General features: G+C 42.0%; 1 protein-coding gene across 9 annotated transcripts in view; it reads right to left on the bottom strand.

Moving 5' to 3' along the window:
- PTCH1 (patched 1) overlaps positions 1-16760 on the bottom strand; it is a 70134-nt gene that overhangs the window by 40463 nt on the left and 12911 nt on the right. For 7 of the 9 annotated variants that reach the window (XM_075277602.1, XM_075277621.1, XM_075277631.1 and 4 more), the window contains exons 1-2: positions 15053-15813; positions 13333-13525 (exon numbers count right to left, since the gene is read on the bottom strand). In XM_075277602.1, the coding sequence (XP_075133703.1) occupies positions 13333-13525; positions 15053-15238 (379 nt within the window). In that variant the 5' untranslated portion in view covers positions 15239-15813. Of the gene's footprint in view, positions 1-13332; positions 13526-15052; positions 15814-16760 lie in introns of those variants that run through there. The other 2 variants (XM_075277640.1, XM_075277650.1) reach the window with 1 other exon arrangement.

Genomic DNA, 16760 nt, shown 5'->3' with positions numbered 1-16760 from the left:
TAAAAGAGTTGTTCAGGAATAAACATATATGACTGCATCCTTCCAGAAACAGCACCACACTTGTCCACAGGTTGTGTGTGGTATTGAAGCTCAGCCCTATTGATTTCAATAGAATTCATCTGCAATACCAGACACAGCCTGAGATCAATTCCATTTGCTGTACTAGTAAAAAAAAAAAAAAAAAAAAAAAAAAAATCAGCCAGGCTGTTAAAAGCATGCCCAATAAGAATGTATGAAAGTAAAGCAAAAAAAACACAGTAAAAGCAAAAAGCAGAGCTCTCAGTTCTTTTTAAGGGCTTCTAACCAGCTGCTTGTTATGCCATCTGTTGTTACCTAAAAGGTTTACTATTGAAATCCTTGCAGCGAAGCAGAACTGCTCTCACTGTCAGGGACAATCAGGTCAGGTCAGCGCTCCCCCAGCATGAAACTGCTGCCTGTCATGGTCCTCCCTGTCTCCATATTTCTTACATGCCCACCAGTTCCAAACACAACATTGGAGCTGTCATGCAGCCTATTTTTCACTGGATACTTAAATGGTTCATTCAGAAATCTCTACAGACAGCGCTGCAAACAAGGGGCTCACTGTCAACTCCGCTTGGCCACCTAATACATGCAGAATAATTATGCCACCTTTACAGAACTGGCGTTCCTCGTGTATTGCTACCATTGACTAACCACATACAAACAAATACATCAGAATACTGACAGAGGCTTATTTATGCAGGACAGCGTATGACCACAACGTAAAATATTAAAAGGTACATTTGTGATAAGCGTACATTGACAAAATACAGAATTCTCAAAAATAAACAAAACATAGGCACAAATTGTGTCCCCGTAACGTTAACCCCTCTTCCCTTGTCCTGACTTGTGGAAGGCTGACATCACTTCATGGCTCTGAACACTTCTCATTATGCTTCCAACTCGCCTTTCATTGGCTTTCCAGTTGAGGCCGCATGGGACAAAACACAAAGGAATCCCCCAGCTTCACACAGGCTCCCCAGCATCATACTGCACTGATTTATACCCAATCCTGTTCCTTCGCTGCATCTGTGCACAGAAACACACAGCACTGGGGGCCACTTTCATGATTTTTGTTGCGATCAGGATTAGCTGGATTAGGGTTTGATTCATAAGGACCCCCTGCGGCCGTGAGGAAGTTTCATCACAAGGTCAGTGTGGTGTGAAGTATATTCTGTCAACACCACTACTACTGGCACAAAAAAAAAAGAGAAGAGCCCGACATGAGTATAACAAAGGAAATGTGACGTCTCTGCCATACAATGCGGGTCCTGTTTAGAATGTAAAGTTACGTTCCTGTGAATAGAGCCACACAGGTAAATTTTAATTTCTTAAGAATGCTGCGGTTAAGGAGTCTGGAGGGGCAGGGGAATCAGTATACTAAACTGCACACAAAAACCACATAGGGACATTTCTTGGCTCCGGTTCCAAATTCAGCCAGACGGCTACAAAACCGTGGCACTGACAAGTTACTATTACATTTACCCTGTCACATTTGACTGGCTACATCTTGCTCCACAAACAATCTGCTACAAGAAAGGCTTCATACACACGTAAGCCATACGTGTATCATTAGAAACCGCAGCAATTCGGCTAATGCTTGAAATCTGGAGCGCAGTTTAACTGGCCATTTTATAGATGGCGAGAAGAAAAACTTCCCCTGTTGCTTACCGCTCTGCTCCTCAATCCCAGCCTTATCTGCTAGGTTTCTGCTTTTCTATTCTGCAGTTGCATTCACCAACAAGAGAAAAGGGTGTAGGCAAAGGAGGCTTTGACCTGCAGCGGTAACACAATACTTTCGCACAACCCTGTCGACCCCTGACATAAATTTTACACCGCAGCTGGCATTTACACATTTAACATTACCATATGTATAGCCTACTCTGTGCTAATTATGCTAATCACCTGTCTAACTCTCTGCTGCGAAAAATGGTTGTATTTAGCAGTCCACTGCCTACCAATGCAGCTTACTGTGTGGCTGAAATGTACATTCAGGCGCCCTTCAATGGCAAGATTTTTCCACGTTGCTGGCTTCATTCAGGCCGCAGAAAAATGTATTCAAGTCAACTGGTTTCGGTCCGCAACAAAAGTTACGATAGAAAAGTGAGTGTGTTCGTGCCCTAACACTCAAAGTCTGCTTGCAAGCAAAATGATAAATCAATTGGTGTGGGAAACAAAGAGAGAGAGGCATTTCTTCACAAGTCCTGTGAAACAGTTGCACATATTTTACGTGTTAGTGTGTACTACATACGGTATGCGCACAGGCCATGCAGCATTTACACACCTTGGACCAAAATATTTAGTTTTACCCCTTTGTAATTGAGTGAAGTCACTTCCCATCCTGTCTTTAGAAGCGGTCGGCGATAGTGAGAAATGAGGGCATCTATGGAAGGTCCATAAAAGTTATAAAAACAGTGGCCAACAACAATGACCCAGATTTTCTATTGTGGTTCAGGCCAAGGTCCCACGTTGCAGAAACGCAGCTTTTTTTTATTGCAGATTTTGCTGCGGATTTTTGAGCAAAAGCCAAGAATGGCTACAAAAGGAATGGGAAATAGATAGGAAGTTCTTATATTTCTACCTACTGCTAAATCCACCCCTGGCTTATAATAAGTTGCGTTGCCGCAACGTGAGGCTTCAGCCTAAAATTAGACACTAGAGTAAACATGGAGTATCCTGGTGCCTCTAGTCTAGACTAAAATTTTTCAACATGCTTGACATATGGATATGGATTCTCAAAAAAGGTGGCATGGATTAAATGCGCCACCATGTGTCAAAAATGAGCTAAAATAATGTTGAAAATTCCGGTTCAAAGTAAACCAACTAAAATGTGCAAGAAATATAAACTAGAAAGTTTAAAGATACACCAGAGTTATCATCCAGCATTGACTACTGTGATAAATCTGGTGTATTTTCAGACAAGTTTTTTTTTTTTTTTATCTGGGGCAATGACTGAAGCCAAGGAAACATTCCCATTTCAGAAGGCATGCAGAAATATGGTCAAGGAACTTGGATGAGGGGGATGTACTTTGAGTAATCTGTTCCTTTTAATGCTTTATAAGCTTTCACAGCTGTCCTTATAAGTGCCATGGCAGTATCTTTTTATACAACGTATATGGAAGTATACAAGTCATAACACACAGAATCAAACATAGGCTCACATCACATTCATCTGGTCCCATGGTTTTAACTCCTCCATTCATTTCTCCATATTATAGGTTAATGGGAAAAATATGCAAATCAGTTTTCCAAGATGTATACAGCTTTTGTAAGTCTCCATACACCTGTGAAGGTGATCTCTCCTTAAGGAGTGATAATATCCCCAGATTATAGGTTAAGACAATCAGACTGATGGTATGGTATACCTTTTCTTTGTTGATTGTTAAGTGGGTTTTTTTTTTGAAGGTAGACCTTTATGAGTATACAGTGTAATGTATGGCAGCCTTTTGTTGGAGGTACACATGGGAGGATCACTCTGACCTATACCCCCAAGTTAAGCCATTAATATGATGTAAGCAAAGCCTTACCATATATCTGGCATTCCTCAGAAGTTTCATAGCAGTTGGAAGTATATCTCCCAGTGGGTCACTAATACTGGTCATAGTGCTAAAAATGTTTAGGAATCCGTCATGCTACAAATGATTCCACAGCAATTGCACTCACCCACAATGCTGTGTGAGTTCTGGGGACATTATTTCACAAAAATGTGTAGGAGATTGTTGCTTTTTTTTTTTTTTTGCTCAGCTATACTAGATGGGGCACGTGCATTAAGACCAGTGTTTTGTACACCGGTCCTAACCTGTGTTCTGTTTGTATCAAATGTGCAAGAGGAAGAAGTCTCTTAAAAGGGATTATCTATAGACTGATTTTCTTTTAAAACTCACTTTTATCCAACCAGGGTTGTATTTCACCCAATAAGGAGGTATCCATTTATGACTAGAAGTCACACGACTGGAACCACCACCAGATCGTTCTACCTCATCTCCTGTATTTACTGGTATTACCTGTACTATTACAGGCTGTCAGATTGGATCACTGTATAATAGTAAAGCCAGCTCCCATGGTACAGGCAACTTACCTATAAACACGAGAGACGAAGGAGGAGACAGAGCAAATTGGGTGCTGGTTCCAATCAAGTGATCCCAAGTTGGAACCAACTCAGAAACTCAAGGTTTGAGGGAAATAGAACCCTGGTGGAAGGGAGATTAAAACAAGTCCCTGAATAACCTGTTTAGTAAATGTGACAAAACTCGTGGTAGAAACTGAAATCCACTAGATTGTAAGCCCTCGACGGGCAGGGCCCTCTACCCCACTGTGCCAGTCGGTCATTGTTAGTATTATATCTACCTGTATATTCTGTGTATTGTATGTAACCCCCAAATGTAAAGCACCATGGAATTAATGGCGCTATATAAATAAATAAATAAATAAATAAATAATAATAATAATCCAGCTGAAGAAGAATTCAGGTAATCCTTACACAATTTTTCTGGCATAAGTAATCATAAATGTGTTGGCATAAATGTCCCTACACCTTCCCACCTACGGTGGGGCTTCTGACATCTGTACTATACACAACATGGGGCTGGAAGTAGTTGGCTTCGGTCCCCATATAGTGTATAGGTGCTGTTATGGCAGATTAGTTCCCATTGACTTCAATGGTGCTCAGCCATTATACAGGGCACAGAATCATCTACTTTTGACCCTGTATTGTGTTGACAACCCGTTTAATAAATGTCCCCCAATGTTCTTTTGCGGACCCAGTTTTATACATTATACTTCTCACATATCGTTCCCTTCATGGGTGCCTTGTTCAGACCATGAGTTAAATGCAAGAAAAAAAAAAAAAAAAAAAAAAATTGAACAAAGCCTTCTGCTAAGTCCTAAGGTAACTCCATGCAGTCAGAAAATGAAGCGGTGATGACAAGAAGTACTGACATAGCACAAATCAGCCCTGGGTACTTTATCCAACTGGCTGTCCAGATAAAGCGGCTCACCTCCCTTTTCACACTTAACACTGCAGTGTTCTTTACAAGCCCAAGTCTTGACTTGGCCCCACATCCCATAACTTCCTTTCCATCTGTTCTCCCATGTTCTTCCAGGGCTTGTATCTGCTTGTAATAAATATGAGGTGTTATATTTAAACGCTTTAACGGTTATTTTTCACTCTCTCCCCCGTGTAACGCACAATATTGTGTCTAATCGGTACATTGTCCTATGGTTACTGTCCCCAAAGTGATATTTTGGGAAAAAAGACAAAAATAACCAAATAAACAGCTATGCATATATGATACTGATCTTCAAGATTTTATGGATTGCATCAGATATTTGGTTGAACACTGTGTGTGGCATGGATATCCCGCAGTCCACATGTACTCAATACCCGCAATAATAAATAGCAATTACTAAAGTATAACATATGCGAATATACATTTCCACACATCCTTCCAGTTACAAAGCATTATCGTGCCAAACCAAGCAGTGATATCCCAGCAGCGTTTTATAACACAGTATCTCAGCATTTCAGATGCTAGTTCCTGCCTGTCCAAGATATTAATTCATCTGTACTCTCATACTGTAGCTCATAAGAAAAACCCATCTGTGCAGCCAAAACACAAATAACACTACAACTACTGTGCTGTGAGCACAGGCATTTTTCCCTCCTCTCCCCCTCCTTAAAGGAAAAAAAAATGGACCACCCTGCTCTTATGGCAGAAAGCACTGTTTACATTGCAATCCTTGACTGTGTAATACTTCTGGCATTTTGGTCAGGATTCCTGAGCTGGGGGCCAGAAGCCCTTAAGCAATGATTTCAGAAATGAAAAAAGTAAGCAAGAAAGAAAACTTGTATTAATATACGTGTTTTCCTATTGATTCTACTTACACGCTCTTTGGGTTAAAAGCTGGAGATAGATGCAACTAACACATGGATACATAGCGCATATAGTAACGTATCAATGAAGGGGCTATTCAGTGCAGGCTACATAAAAGTAAGAGATGATGAGTGTGTTCTGGGGAGAGGAATGGGAGCAGAAAAAGTCAACTTGCTTAGCCTTTGGACTGAAGGAAATGATTCCAGGAAATATCACATTGCTTACATTTGTTCTCCAATTTCGCTACAATAAATTGCTGTATCCAGCTCATTATTAGCGAGGTCATTAATGTGTCTCAATATAAATCACACTCTTGTTACAATCCCATTTTAATAGTGAAATGATAATCTGAGGAAAGTCATATAATCTTTGGCCAAGTGCAGAAATACCAAACCGAACTTTATTTTTTTTTTAGATGACTAGGTTCACAACTGCGTTTCGGGTTTCCGTTTGTGGGGTCCACTTTGGGACCCTGCAAAACGGAAAACTAATCCGCTTAAAAAAGCGGTTACCTTGGGAAAACCGCTGACCCCATAGATTATAATGGGGTCTGCTGGGTTTCCACCCAAAAAGGGCAAAAAATGTGGAGAGAAAAGTGCTGCTTGCACTGTATTTTTCAAGTGGAACAGGGAATGGAATCCCCAAGTGGTGACCGGATGCAGATGTGAACCTAGCCTTAGAATCCACATCAATAGATTGTATATTTAATATTAGGGTGATCTGACCGCACCGCAGCCATAGTCTGTGTTGGGGCCACTAGTGCCTTCACTTATTAGGCTGTGATGAATCAGTATTTTCACTTGCTTATGAGTAAAAACTCTAGGAACCCCAACACTGAATGTGGCTATGGTAAGGCAGCAGCCTAATAAAACTACCAAAAGCTAAAAGTAACGAAATTTGTTTATGGCCGGGTAATGTTTTACCTGTATAGGGCAACTCCTTATTGTGGATTTAGATTGGGATGTTATAAAAGTTCAACATAAATGCACACCTCCCAACTCTTCTGGATACTTGGAAACAGGTACCCTACTCTGCAGTGATGACAGGCAAAACCGTCTTCGGACAGGAACCTCTTCCTTTTGGAGGAGTCATTCTGGCTTGGCTATTATTCCCAGAATATACTCTTTGGTTTATTTGTAAAAAGGTATTACTCCATAAGGAATTCCCTTCCTATAGGTGGCGCTAGGAACACATTCCTCTAAATGAAGTTGAATTAGCATATTTCTTACGCAAAATTGTTAGTAGCTGGTCACGTATTGTCTAATATGTCCCTGTACTAGTCTCACCATAATAAAAGACATTACCCTTTGTACAGAACCTTTTCTCATAAACTCTATATTAATGTATTCAGTTCACCCTTCTCTATAACAAAGTTTTTATGACTCTTTTTACATCTCTCCATCTTTCAGGTCAAATCCAACTGTCTTTTGCATCTCAAATTTGGAGGGAAGCTTACAACTAAAATGACACTATTGTTTTCAATGACCCAAGTGGTCGGTTTTTATGATTGACAGCCTTTCTCTCCCTGACACAAGAACGTTGCATGCTCTGCTTCTCTGGATGGCTATAGATTTCAATGAAAGGCAGGATGGGAACTATGCGGATCCACCCTTTTTCATCCGGTCAGGCTGTATTAAAGGTGAAGAAAACAGATTCCCCCTCCTAAACATTGTGAACAAGTCTCAATGTGGTGAATACACATAAGTCTACTGATAAAGAAAAACCTTAAAATCGGCCATAGATGGAATCTGTTGAGAATGTATATTTCTGAGGTCAACGAAAGGTCATCTTGGTGGTAGAAGCCCAAATTGAACGTAAACATCTCATGGTAAAAGCCATGTAAACCTCCTCCTGTGTCAGCAGCCAGAAGAAAGACACTATCAGTCCTACCTCACTATCTAAACACATGGATCCACCCAACCAAACTTCTGTCTCTGAAATGTTAAAAACCCCTTACTGATATCACCACACTGCGGGGCACAAAAAGAGTATCAAGTTGTTTTGGAGGAAGACCTTACCACGCTTTATATACTTTATCAGCCTCCTCAGTAATTCAGGAGAGCCAAGATGGGTAACATTATGCCGCAGCCCCACTGGAAGGACCAGTTTCTCAGAATTAAAGAGTCACTCCTTCTGGCCCCTTGGGATCACTTACTGAAACGCTAAGATGTAGCCTAAACGTAGATCACTTATACAGCTTAGTGAAAAGACTTGTCTGTAGGTTTTGGGACAATAAACCAAAAGCATGTCATTATGCGTCGATGGCTTAATGTCTCAAACCTATGTATGCATGTCTACCGTGGGAGTGTTTAGAAAAAAAAAGTGGAACGCCCCCAAAAAGTATATTCTCTGGCCCATTGGAAAGGCATAGGTAATTTTCTTAATGGTAGTTGTATTTATGAGTTATGCACTCTTGACAGCTGTGGACCAGAAAGACGTGAATAAGTGACAGGTGAGAAGAATATCTTCACTACAATCTACATCTTGGGCCTTTCCAGAGGGCCAGACAAAAATAACAGAAAAAAAAGAGGGTGTCCTTAGAGGGTGCATGTTACGCCCACCAAGCCGAGGTCATTACACTAGGGGCACCACAGAAATCAGATTTGAGGTGAGGATTCATCTCTCTCCAGTATTAAACATGACAGGTAAAGCACTAATGCATTAGGACATCCTAGGTGACAGGTTTGTTTGATTTCTTAAGGCCGTAGCCCCACGTAGCGTAAACGTCTGGCCCAGCAAAAACAGCAACATTTTACAGTACATGCAAATTGGATTGGATTCTCGCTAATCCCACCCACACATTGCACAAAAACATCCGCAGCGGACATGCTGCGATTTCAAAAATCGTTGCATTGTTATAAATCGCATCATGACAATTGTACCTACGAAAATGCTGGTGTTTTCTGTATAGGTATAAATGAAACAAAGTCAGCAGAGGACTTTTTGTGAAAAGCGCTCTGGAAAAAAACAGCAATGTATTTCCAATGTGTTTTTTTCCCACAGCACTTTTTCACTGCAGCTCCCTACATGGGGCTTTAGCCCGAAATGGGTTTTCCAGCACCAAACTGATGTTTCATATTGATCACCTATCCACAGGGCAGATCATCAATATATGATCTCTCAGGGTCTAACACCCAGATACCGCACATATCAGCAGTTCTAGCAACCTACGGGTGTCAGAAGCTGCTAGTGGATGGAGGTCCAGGTGTCGAAACCTGACAGATCACATGCCGATGACCTATACCATGGATAGGTCACCAGTATAAAAAGTCAGTCTGGGGCCAGAAAACCCCTTTAAGTAACCAAACAAGCTAGAAGATAGCAGTTGGCCAAAATTGCCAGTGACCTCCCCATAAATAAAAGGACGAAATGCACATACTTTTTTTTTTGTTGTTGTTTAAATACAGGAGAGGAAATGGCCAAGCCTCTGCCAGATACTTACCCTTTGGAAGAAGGGTTCGGTATCTTACAATCCAACATGCCCAATCTACTTTCCTCCTACAACTGCTGTCAGGGGAAGACCAAGGAGGCCCTTATACACATTGGACGTGGCACCAGAAAAGAATGCCTATAACAGATTACCAAATATAGACTAAAGTTTAATATATGAGAATCCAATGCATATCATAGTTCTGCACTTTGGATTTCTCATTCTGTTGCCAGTTTGTATGAATATGCTTTTCTTAATAATATATTCAGAAAATAAATTCTTGGCACTTGCAACTGGCAATATTTACCTTCCTGTTCGCTCAGTAAAGCTTTGTAAAGTGTATTTCTTAAAAGTTAATGCCTTATAAAATATCCAAGTAGAACCCGATGGACATTTGTAAATTCTGGTGAAGCTGTCTAATATGTGACAACCCAACTATGCAGTCATTAGTTACTATAGCATTATGACAGTAGGTGGGCAACTGTATTGCGATCAACTGTACCAAGCACATATATGGCAAGTTTTCGGATGCAAGAGAAGATAACATAAAAAGCTGAAGCTGTCCAGGGTACTTCATTATGCTTTGACTGTAATGCAAATATGAATCTGATAAATAAGTAAGGTGCTAGCAATGATTTGTAGAATAGACATTAGCTATCTACTTCTTTGGTTTCTGATCTGGTCTTGTGTCTCAGTTATTAATTGTCTACACAGGGTACCAAGTGGTGGTCATAAAGACAGCTAAAAGTGAGTTTAAAAAATTGCATTGTAAAAGTTGCAGTATGTAAATTTTCTATTGTAGCGTTCCCCAACCAGTAGTTCAGAAACCATATGTGGTTCCCTACACCTTGACAACTCTAAACAACACTAGGCCCAAGGGATTGTAGCACTGTCTTACAGAAGTATTGCAGAAATGTGCCACAAAGGTCAAAAAGTACATATAACAAGTAGCATTCAGCACCACAGAGCACTGTTAAGGTCTCAACCAAAGCAACCCAAACCAAACTGCTGAATGTTTGTGTTGACAAACCCTCCACCACTAGCACCATCTACTTCAGTAATCACAGTTGGCTATGTATGGCATTAGAGGGAATGACCCTGTACCTGGGGTAACTAAATCAACAGATATTACTAAATGACCCATATTTTTGTGAAATTAAATTAAGTCCGTTCGAATTAAATTGAATGGAAAAAAAAAATATCACAATACTAGACATTGCCGCTAAAGGGCTAAAATGTTCATCCAATATTATGATACATCAACCTCGTGAGTAGAGATGATTTTAGTATGCAATAAGCACAATACGATTAGTAATTAAAAACAATCATCTGGTAGGGATCGAAAGATTGGATCCCTCACAAATCAGAACCTATTGAATGCATATGTATTCTCATGTAAATATCACAGAAGAAAAAAAAAACATTCTAAAATATAAATTTTATTTAGAACTTTGGGACAATGCCAAAACCCCCATGAATGTATCCGCCACAACACTCCATGATGTACGATCATGGCAAGACGATTTGTTCTCATACACACAACATGTTAGTGTATGCCTTCATAAAATCCAAAAGTGACTGCTTCACACCCCACTCTAAAGGATACCAAATTGGCCAATCCTTCTTCAGTCTTATTTAACTTTCATCTCACTATTCCATTGCCTTTACTTTTTGGCAACACCTCAACTGGACGCTAGCCACTCATAGAATACATTACTAATTCTTAATCTAACAAGCAAAGCTGCCCATGAAATCATATTTTTAATAGTTTCCAGATATAAATCCATATGCCATTTTAACCTCATACATGACCATTTTGACTCTGCTCTCAAGTCAACTTTGCAGGCTTTCCCTTCCTCTGACATTAAAGGTCATGTGACGCACCAAAGCTCTTCAGGCCCTAAATCTCAAAACCACCTCTTCAGACAAATACAACAATCAGAGGTCTTTCTTCAACATTACTTACACAATCTTCTGTACCCCCCACCCTCCATTTTTGGTCTCTAATTTCAATCTTTTTGCACAATGGGATTCTTAATGGTGGTCATTTTCCACTAAAAAAATGTACCATGTTGCCCATTTTCCACTGTATTCAGGACATGAATGTCTTGACCCAACAGATTTATTAACTTGCAGACAAAAGTGCCAGTCTATTCTTTATTATCAGCTTACGTTTTTATGGATATGGAACCCTCCAGACTGCCTACCAATGGCCACGTATGTCTTGGGGTTGTCGGCCAGATGGATACCAATTATCAGCCATCGGACATCATCTTAGTCGTATGGCCAGATTAAGACATAAAAGATACATTTGACAATTAGAATTCAGAATAGACTGCAAATACTGAAAATATTACCTAAATGTTTGAACTGGCACCTCAGAACAAAATTCACTTGTGAACTGCGTTCTGTGCAAAACTTCAAATACAGTTTCCATTCACATGTACGGATATGCCTCCTTAGATATTGCTAATACCATTTTAGCACAGTCTACTCTAGAATGTATATTGGCCAATATTCTACATTTCAAAGACTAAACGCACAGCTGTGACACCACTAGGCTAAAACCTTGCAATAAAATATCCACATAGTATTGGCATGCCTCCACTTCTATATACAGTATAGCACATTCAGTCTTTGTTTGACCAATGACTTAAAAACCTTATATGGAAGAAAACCATGGATAGGAGAAATATCCGGCCTGTGATATATGTACACAATCACCTGGCTCTTATAAGTAAGATATATCAGAGATTTAGGAGTAATACCCCCATTTTTTTTTTACCAAAAAGTTAGATCAATGAAGGTGGCATCCATATGCATTACTTAAAGAACTCCAGACTTCCAAGTCAACCTTGCATGGCCATAGGTGTTGTAGTCATACACTCTAGATCTGTCTATCAATCATGTTATGGGTAAAACAAAAACTTCTAATATGGCAGGGAATGTCATCCAATATAGAAGCCTATGAAAAAACAATTATACGTAGGGAAGTCACTTTTGAAAAGTTTTTTAGAACCTAAGCTTTGAGAATGTTTTTTCATGTTATTGGTTTGTTTTCTTGCCAAACACCAGTCCGATTGGTTCTTCTCTGGTGTACACCAAGGGAAGTCAACAATGACATTGTTTCTAAAAGGTTTTTTTTAGCAGTTTTTTCCCTTTCCAAACGTTACATGGCGGTCAACAGAATTTCATGAAACACCTTACAAAAACATAGTTATGTTTTCTGGCACTTTCATGGCATTTTTTTCTTCCCTGATGAATGGGCATTTTTTCGGTATAGACTTTTCGATAGGTATAAAAAAAATACCAGAAAACCAAAAACACGTATAAAATGATGTGTGACTGCACAGATTGCTGGGGTTCCCATAGCTGGGACCCTCAATATCACTAGGAATGAACAGTTATTGACAATTATTACCATGAAAATATCATACATATAAAATGATATTAAACTGAGTGACTACTCAGAACAATAGGAAAGTAGACTATTGCTAAATAAGTTGCAAACAAAATATCTATTGCCAGCACGTACAAAAACATATAAAGTGGGCATTGAAATCCCTCCAATCACATGGGACATCAATATACTATATATGAGTCTCTCCTATGTCCATGATGTCACTGTGTATTTGAAGGATTACGCTCTCGTTTTACCTTGAGACACAAGTTGCACAACTCCACCCTCCTGAAATAAAACTTGAAAGCTCTCCAACATAGGACCACACAAGACTCTACAGGTTGCATTGTGCATGATTTCTTGCTAGAGGCCTTACCAGCAAAAACAACTAGTTAATTTCATATTGAATAGCACCTTTGCATTGGAAGGCAACACATGTTAAAACAAATACTATCCAGGAGGTTGATGAAAGGTGGAAAGAGTACAAGACCAAAACCATCAACTGCAACATAACAAAAGAACCAAGGTCTGCTGACGTAGAAGACTCAGTCAATGCAAACCTCATCTGCACAAAGCCGCACAAGTGACATATAAAAAAGTTTTCTTACCTTCAACCCAAAGCTCTTCCACATTAGTCTCTAGGTTTGCTGCTCGTAATCCTACAGCAAAAGCACCAAATATCAAGAGGCCCACTACCAAAAATTTTCCGCAGTTTTTTTGTATGTAGCAACCAAGTTTAAATAACAGTCTTTGAAACATTGCTCGAAGCCACAGAGGCGCTTTCCTGCCCGTAGCTTTCCCCTAAAAAAAAATAAAAATAAAAATCAGAAAATGGCATTAACTGTCAGGATGACCTTAGTGTTAAGATATTTCATTGGCTAATACAAGACATTCTTCCATGTTTTCAGGTGTGGAGCACCTGTATAGTATCCGTCAAAGCACAGCTGCCATGGTAATGTGTGTACTACAATTCTGACCATTAGTCACTGACCACAATACATGTGCTTTGACTGCCCCCTACTTGATAGGGTATTTACTAAGGTGTATGCCATCAGGCTGGACTAGCACAGGATTGGTTAGATGTTACCACACATTCACACCATGCTAACATGTTTAACATAGCACAAGTAACTTCAAGTGGCATCTCCTTGAGTGTACTGAAAGGCCAGGGCCTGCATGGTCCCCTATTCTACATCATCTTGGTATTGACACATCTGACCACACTGCACCCTGTCATTGAGGACCCATGTAAAGCCCCCTCGGGCTGATAGGGTATGGCCCAGCTGGCAGTATAATAACCCTATAATAACCCCATGCCCTGCCCCCTGATAGGGTATGGCCCAGCTGGCAGTATAGTATCCCTATAATGACCCCATGTCCTGCCCCCTGGAAGGGTATGGCCCAGCCTGCAGTATAGTAGCCCTATAATAACCCTATGTCCTGCTCCCTGATAGGGTATGGCCCAGCTAACAGTACAGTACCCCTATAAACCCCATGTCCTGTCCCCTGATAGAGTATGGCCCAGCTAACAGTACCCCTATAAACTAAATTTCATGTCCTGCCCCCTGATAGGGTATGGCCCAGCTAACAGTACAGTAACCCTATAAACCCCATGTCCTGCCCCCCTGATAGGGGTACTGTTAGCTGGGCCATACCATATAAACTAAATTTCATGTCCTGCCCCCTGATAGGGTATGGCCCAGCTAGAAGTATAGTAGCCCTATAATAACCCAATGTCCTACCCCCTGATAGGGTATGGCCCAGCTAGAAGTATAGTAGCCCTATAATAACCCAATGTCCTACCCCCTGATAGGGTATGGCCCAGCTAGAAGTATAGTAGCCCTATAATAACCCAATGTCCTACCCCCTGATAGGGTATAGCCCAGCTAGCAGTATAGTAGCCCTATAATAACCCAATGTCCTACCCCCTGATAGGGTAGCCCTAGAATACTGCCATAGTAGTCCCGGCTATCCACGTGCTCCCCTGCACACACATGCACGTAGGGCTGTGAATGAAGCCGCACATCAGCCCAGAGCTCCTCACAACAACATTAGTGAACGGAAGAGGGCAGCCACATGGTCTCTGCTGGAGGAAAAAGGGGGGACTGTTCCCAGTGGCAGACACACTGGGAAAATAAACAGGATGCCTGCAGGCGGCTACATACAACCTGTGTGCAGGGAGGGGGCATGTAGGGATCAGCCCCAGATGAGAGCTGCAGTGTGAATAGCAGGATTTGTGAATGGTGCTCCGCTACTCTGTATGTGTGCCCGGCAGCCAGTGCACCCTCCTGCTACATCACTACATTAACCCCCTCAGCCCCACTGCACCTCGGAGATCTGCTGGAGGGCGAAGGTCGCATCACAGTAGCTCGGCCGCTGCAGATAGTCCGGGTCAGACGGCGCTGTAGTCCGAAAATGCGGGTCCCTGTGGCGCCCCCTCCTCCTGGCTACCCTCGGCCGGGCAGCTGGCTCCCCACTGCCCCGTGGCTCAGTAGCATAGGCAGCCAGGGCCATGTTGTGGCCGGGTTGTGGCCGTAGCTTGGGCGACTCTTGTACTCCGCTTTAGCCCGAAGGTTTAGCTGGGTCGTGACGGGGGAGGAAAGGCTTCTTGTTCCTTGGCTGGCACAGCTCCGGGCTTCATGCTTCTGCAGGCGAGGTGCTGGAGGGCGGCGAGTCACACTTTGCGCCTTCCATCCCCACATTTCGCGATCCGGAGGTCTGCGCCGCTTCCCACTGCATTCAGAGAGGGTTTGTTTATGTGAGAGCAGGAGAGGGGGGAGCAGAGCAGCAGCTCCGGTGCTCGGTGTCAGCGCACTACTACTGCACGGACAAGCAGCCAGCCGGGGACATCAAGCTGCTAAGCCTGCATCGCTCTAGTGCCGCACAGCTGCCAGTCTGGAGCCCCCGGAGATGCCAAGGCTTCCTCTGCGACCACTGCTCAGTCCTCCGTGTGGAGCAGCCACAATGCACCCAGCGCAGCACAAGCGCAACCCGATCCGTGACTGGGGCCCTGGGAGACTTGCTCAGCTGCCTGTGCGCTCCTCTCTTTCTCCCTTGCTCTTTCCTTGCTTCAATAGATGAGATGTAGAAGAAGGGGGGAGGGAGAGAAAAACTCGCTCTCTCCATTTGGAGAAAGAGAAAAGGAGGGGAGAATCCAGAGAGAGCCGCCCCCGGGGCTGTCAGATGGCGGGGAATCCGCGCCTGCCATTGGCTAAAGTGCAGCAAAAAAAATCCTCAACAAACATGACTATTATTAGCTGCTTAGCAACAGCTCACCAAAGTAGAGGGACCACCCAGGCAGCCAGGGCTTGTGTGTATGTGTGTGAGTGGATGTATCTCCCAGCTTCAGGGGGAGTCTTAAAGAGACCCGAGCCGACATTACTGAGCCTGCCCTCACTCTGCAGCCTGAGCGCTCCTCTGCGCTCACATACAGTCCCCTTCTTCTCCACAGTCTCCACTTCTCTCTGCTTTGCTTTTTCACTCTTACATTACTCTTCTTCTCCAGTCTCTGTAATCTTCTTCTTCCCTCTTACATTACTTTATTTCTCCAGTCTCTGTATTTTTCTCTACTTTTCTTCTGCACTCTTACATTCCCCTTTTTCTCCAGTCTCTGCACTTTTCTTTACAGTCCTTCTCCTTTCTTACATTTCCCTTCTTCTCCAGTCTCTGGGCTTCTAAATCTCATCATCTGTGCTGCTATTATAAACCTCTGCAAATTATTCACCAGCCAGTCCACAACTGCTAATCCTCTGTGACCACAACCCAAATGAACCCAGCCTTATTTTCCAGTCTCTAGACTTTACAGTTTTATCAGTTGTCACTGATGTCTTCTTTTTTCTGGGCTTTCCCTCTTATTTGCACAGTTGGTTCTGCTTTAACTCTTTTTTTTTAGACTCTAGTAATGTCAGCTTTCCCTCTTCTCTAGTCTTCACTTTTCTCTGCTTCCCTCTTATCTAGTCTCAACAGTAGTCTCCACGGTCCCTCTTCTCTGTTCTCTCCACTGTCCCTTTTCTTTTTTTCCTCTACTTTCCCTCTT

This window comes from Leptodactylus fuscus, chromosome 1, assembly GCF_031893055.1.
Source record: "Leptodactylus fuscus isolate aLepFus1 chromosome 1, aLepFus1.hap2, whole genome shotgun sequence".
Taxonomy (NCBI): domain Eukaryota; kingdom Metazoa; phylum Chordata; class Amphibia; order Anura; family Leptodactylidae; genus Leptodactylus; species Leptodactylus fuscus.
Note: the sequence above shows the minus strand (reverse complement) of the source record. Positions and strands in the feature narration are given on the sequence as shown.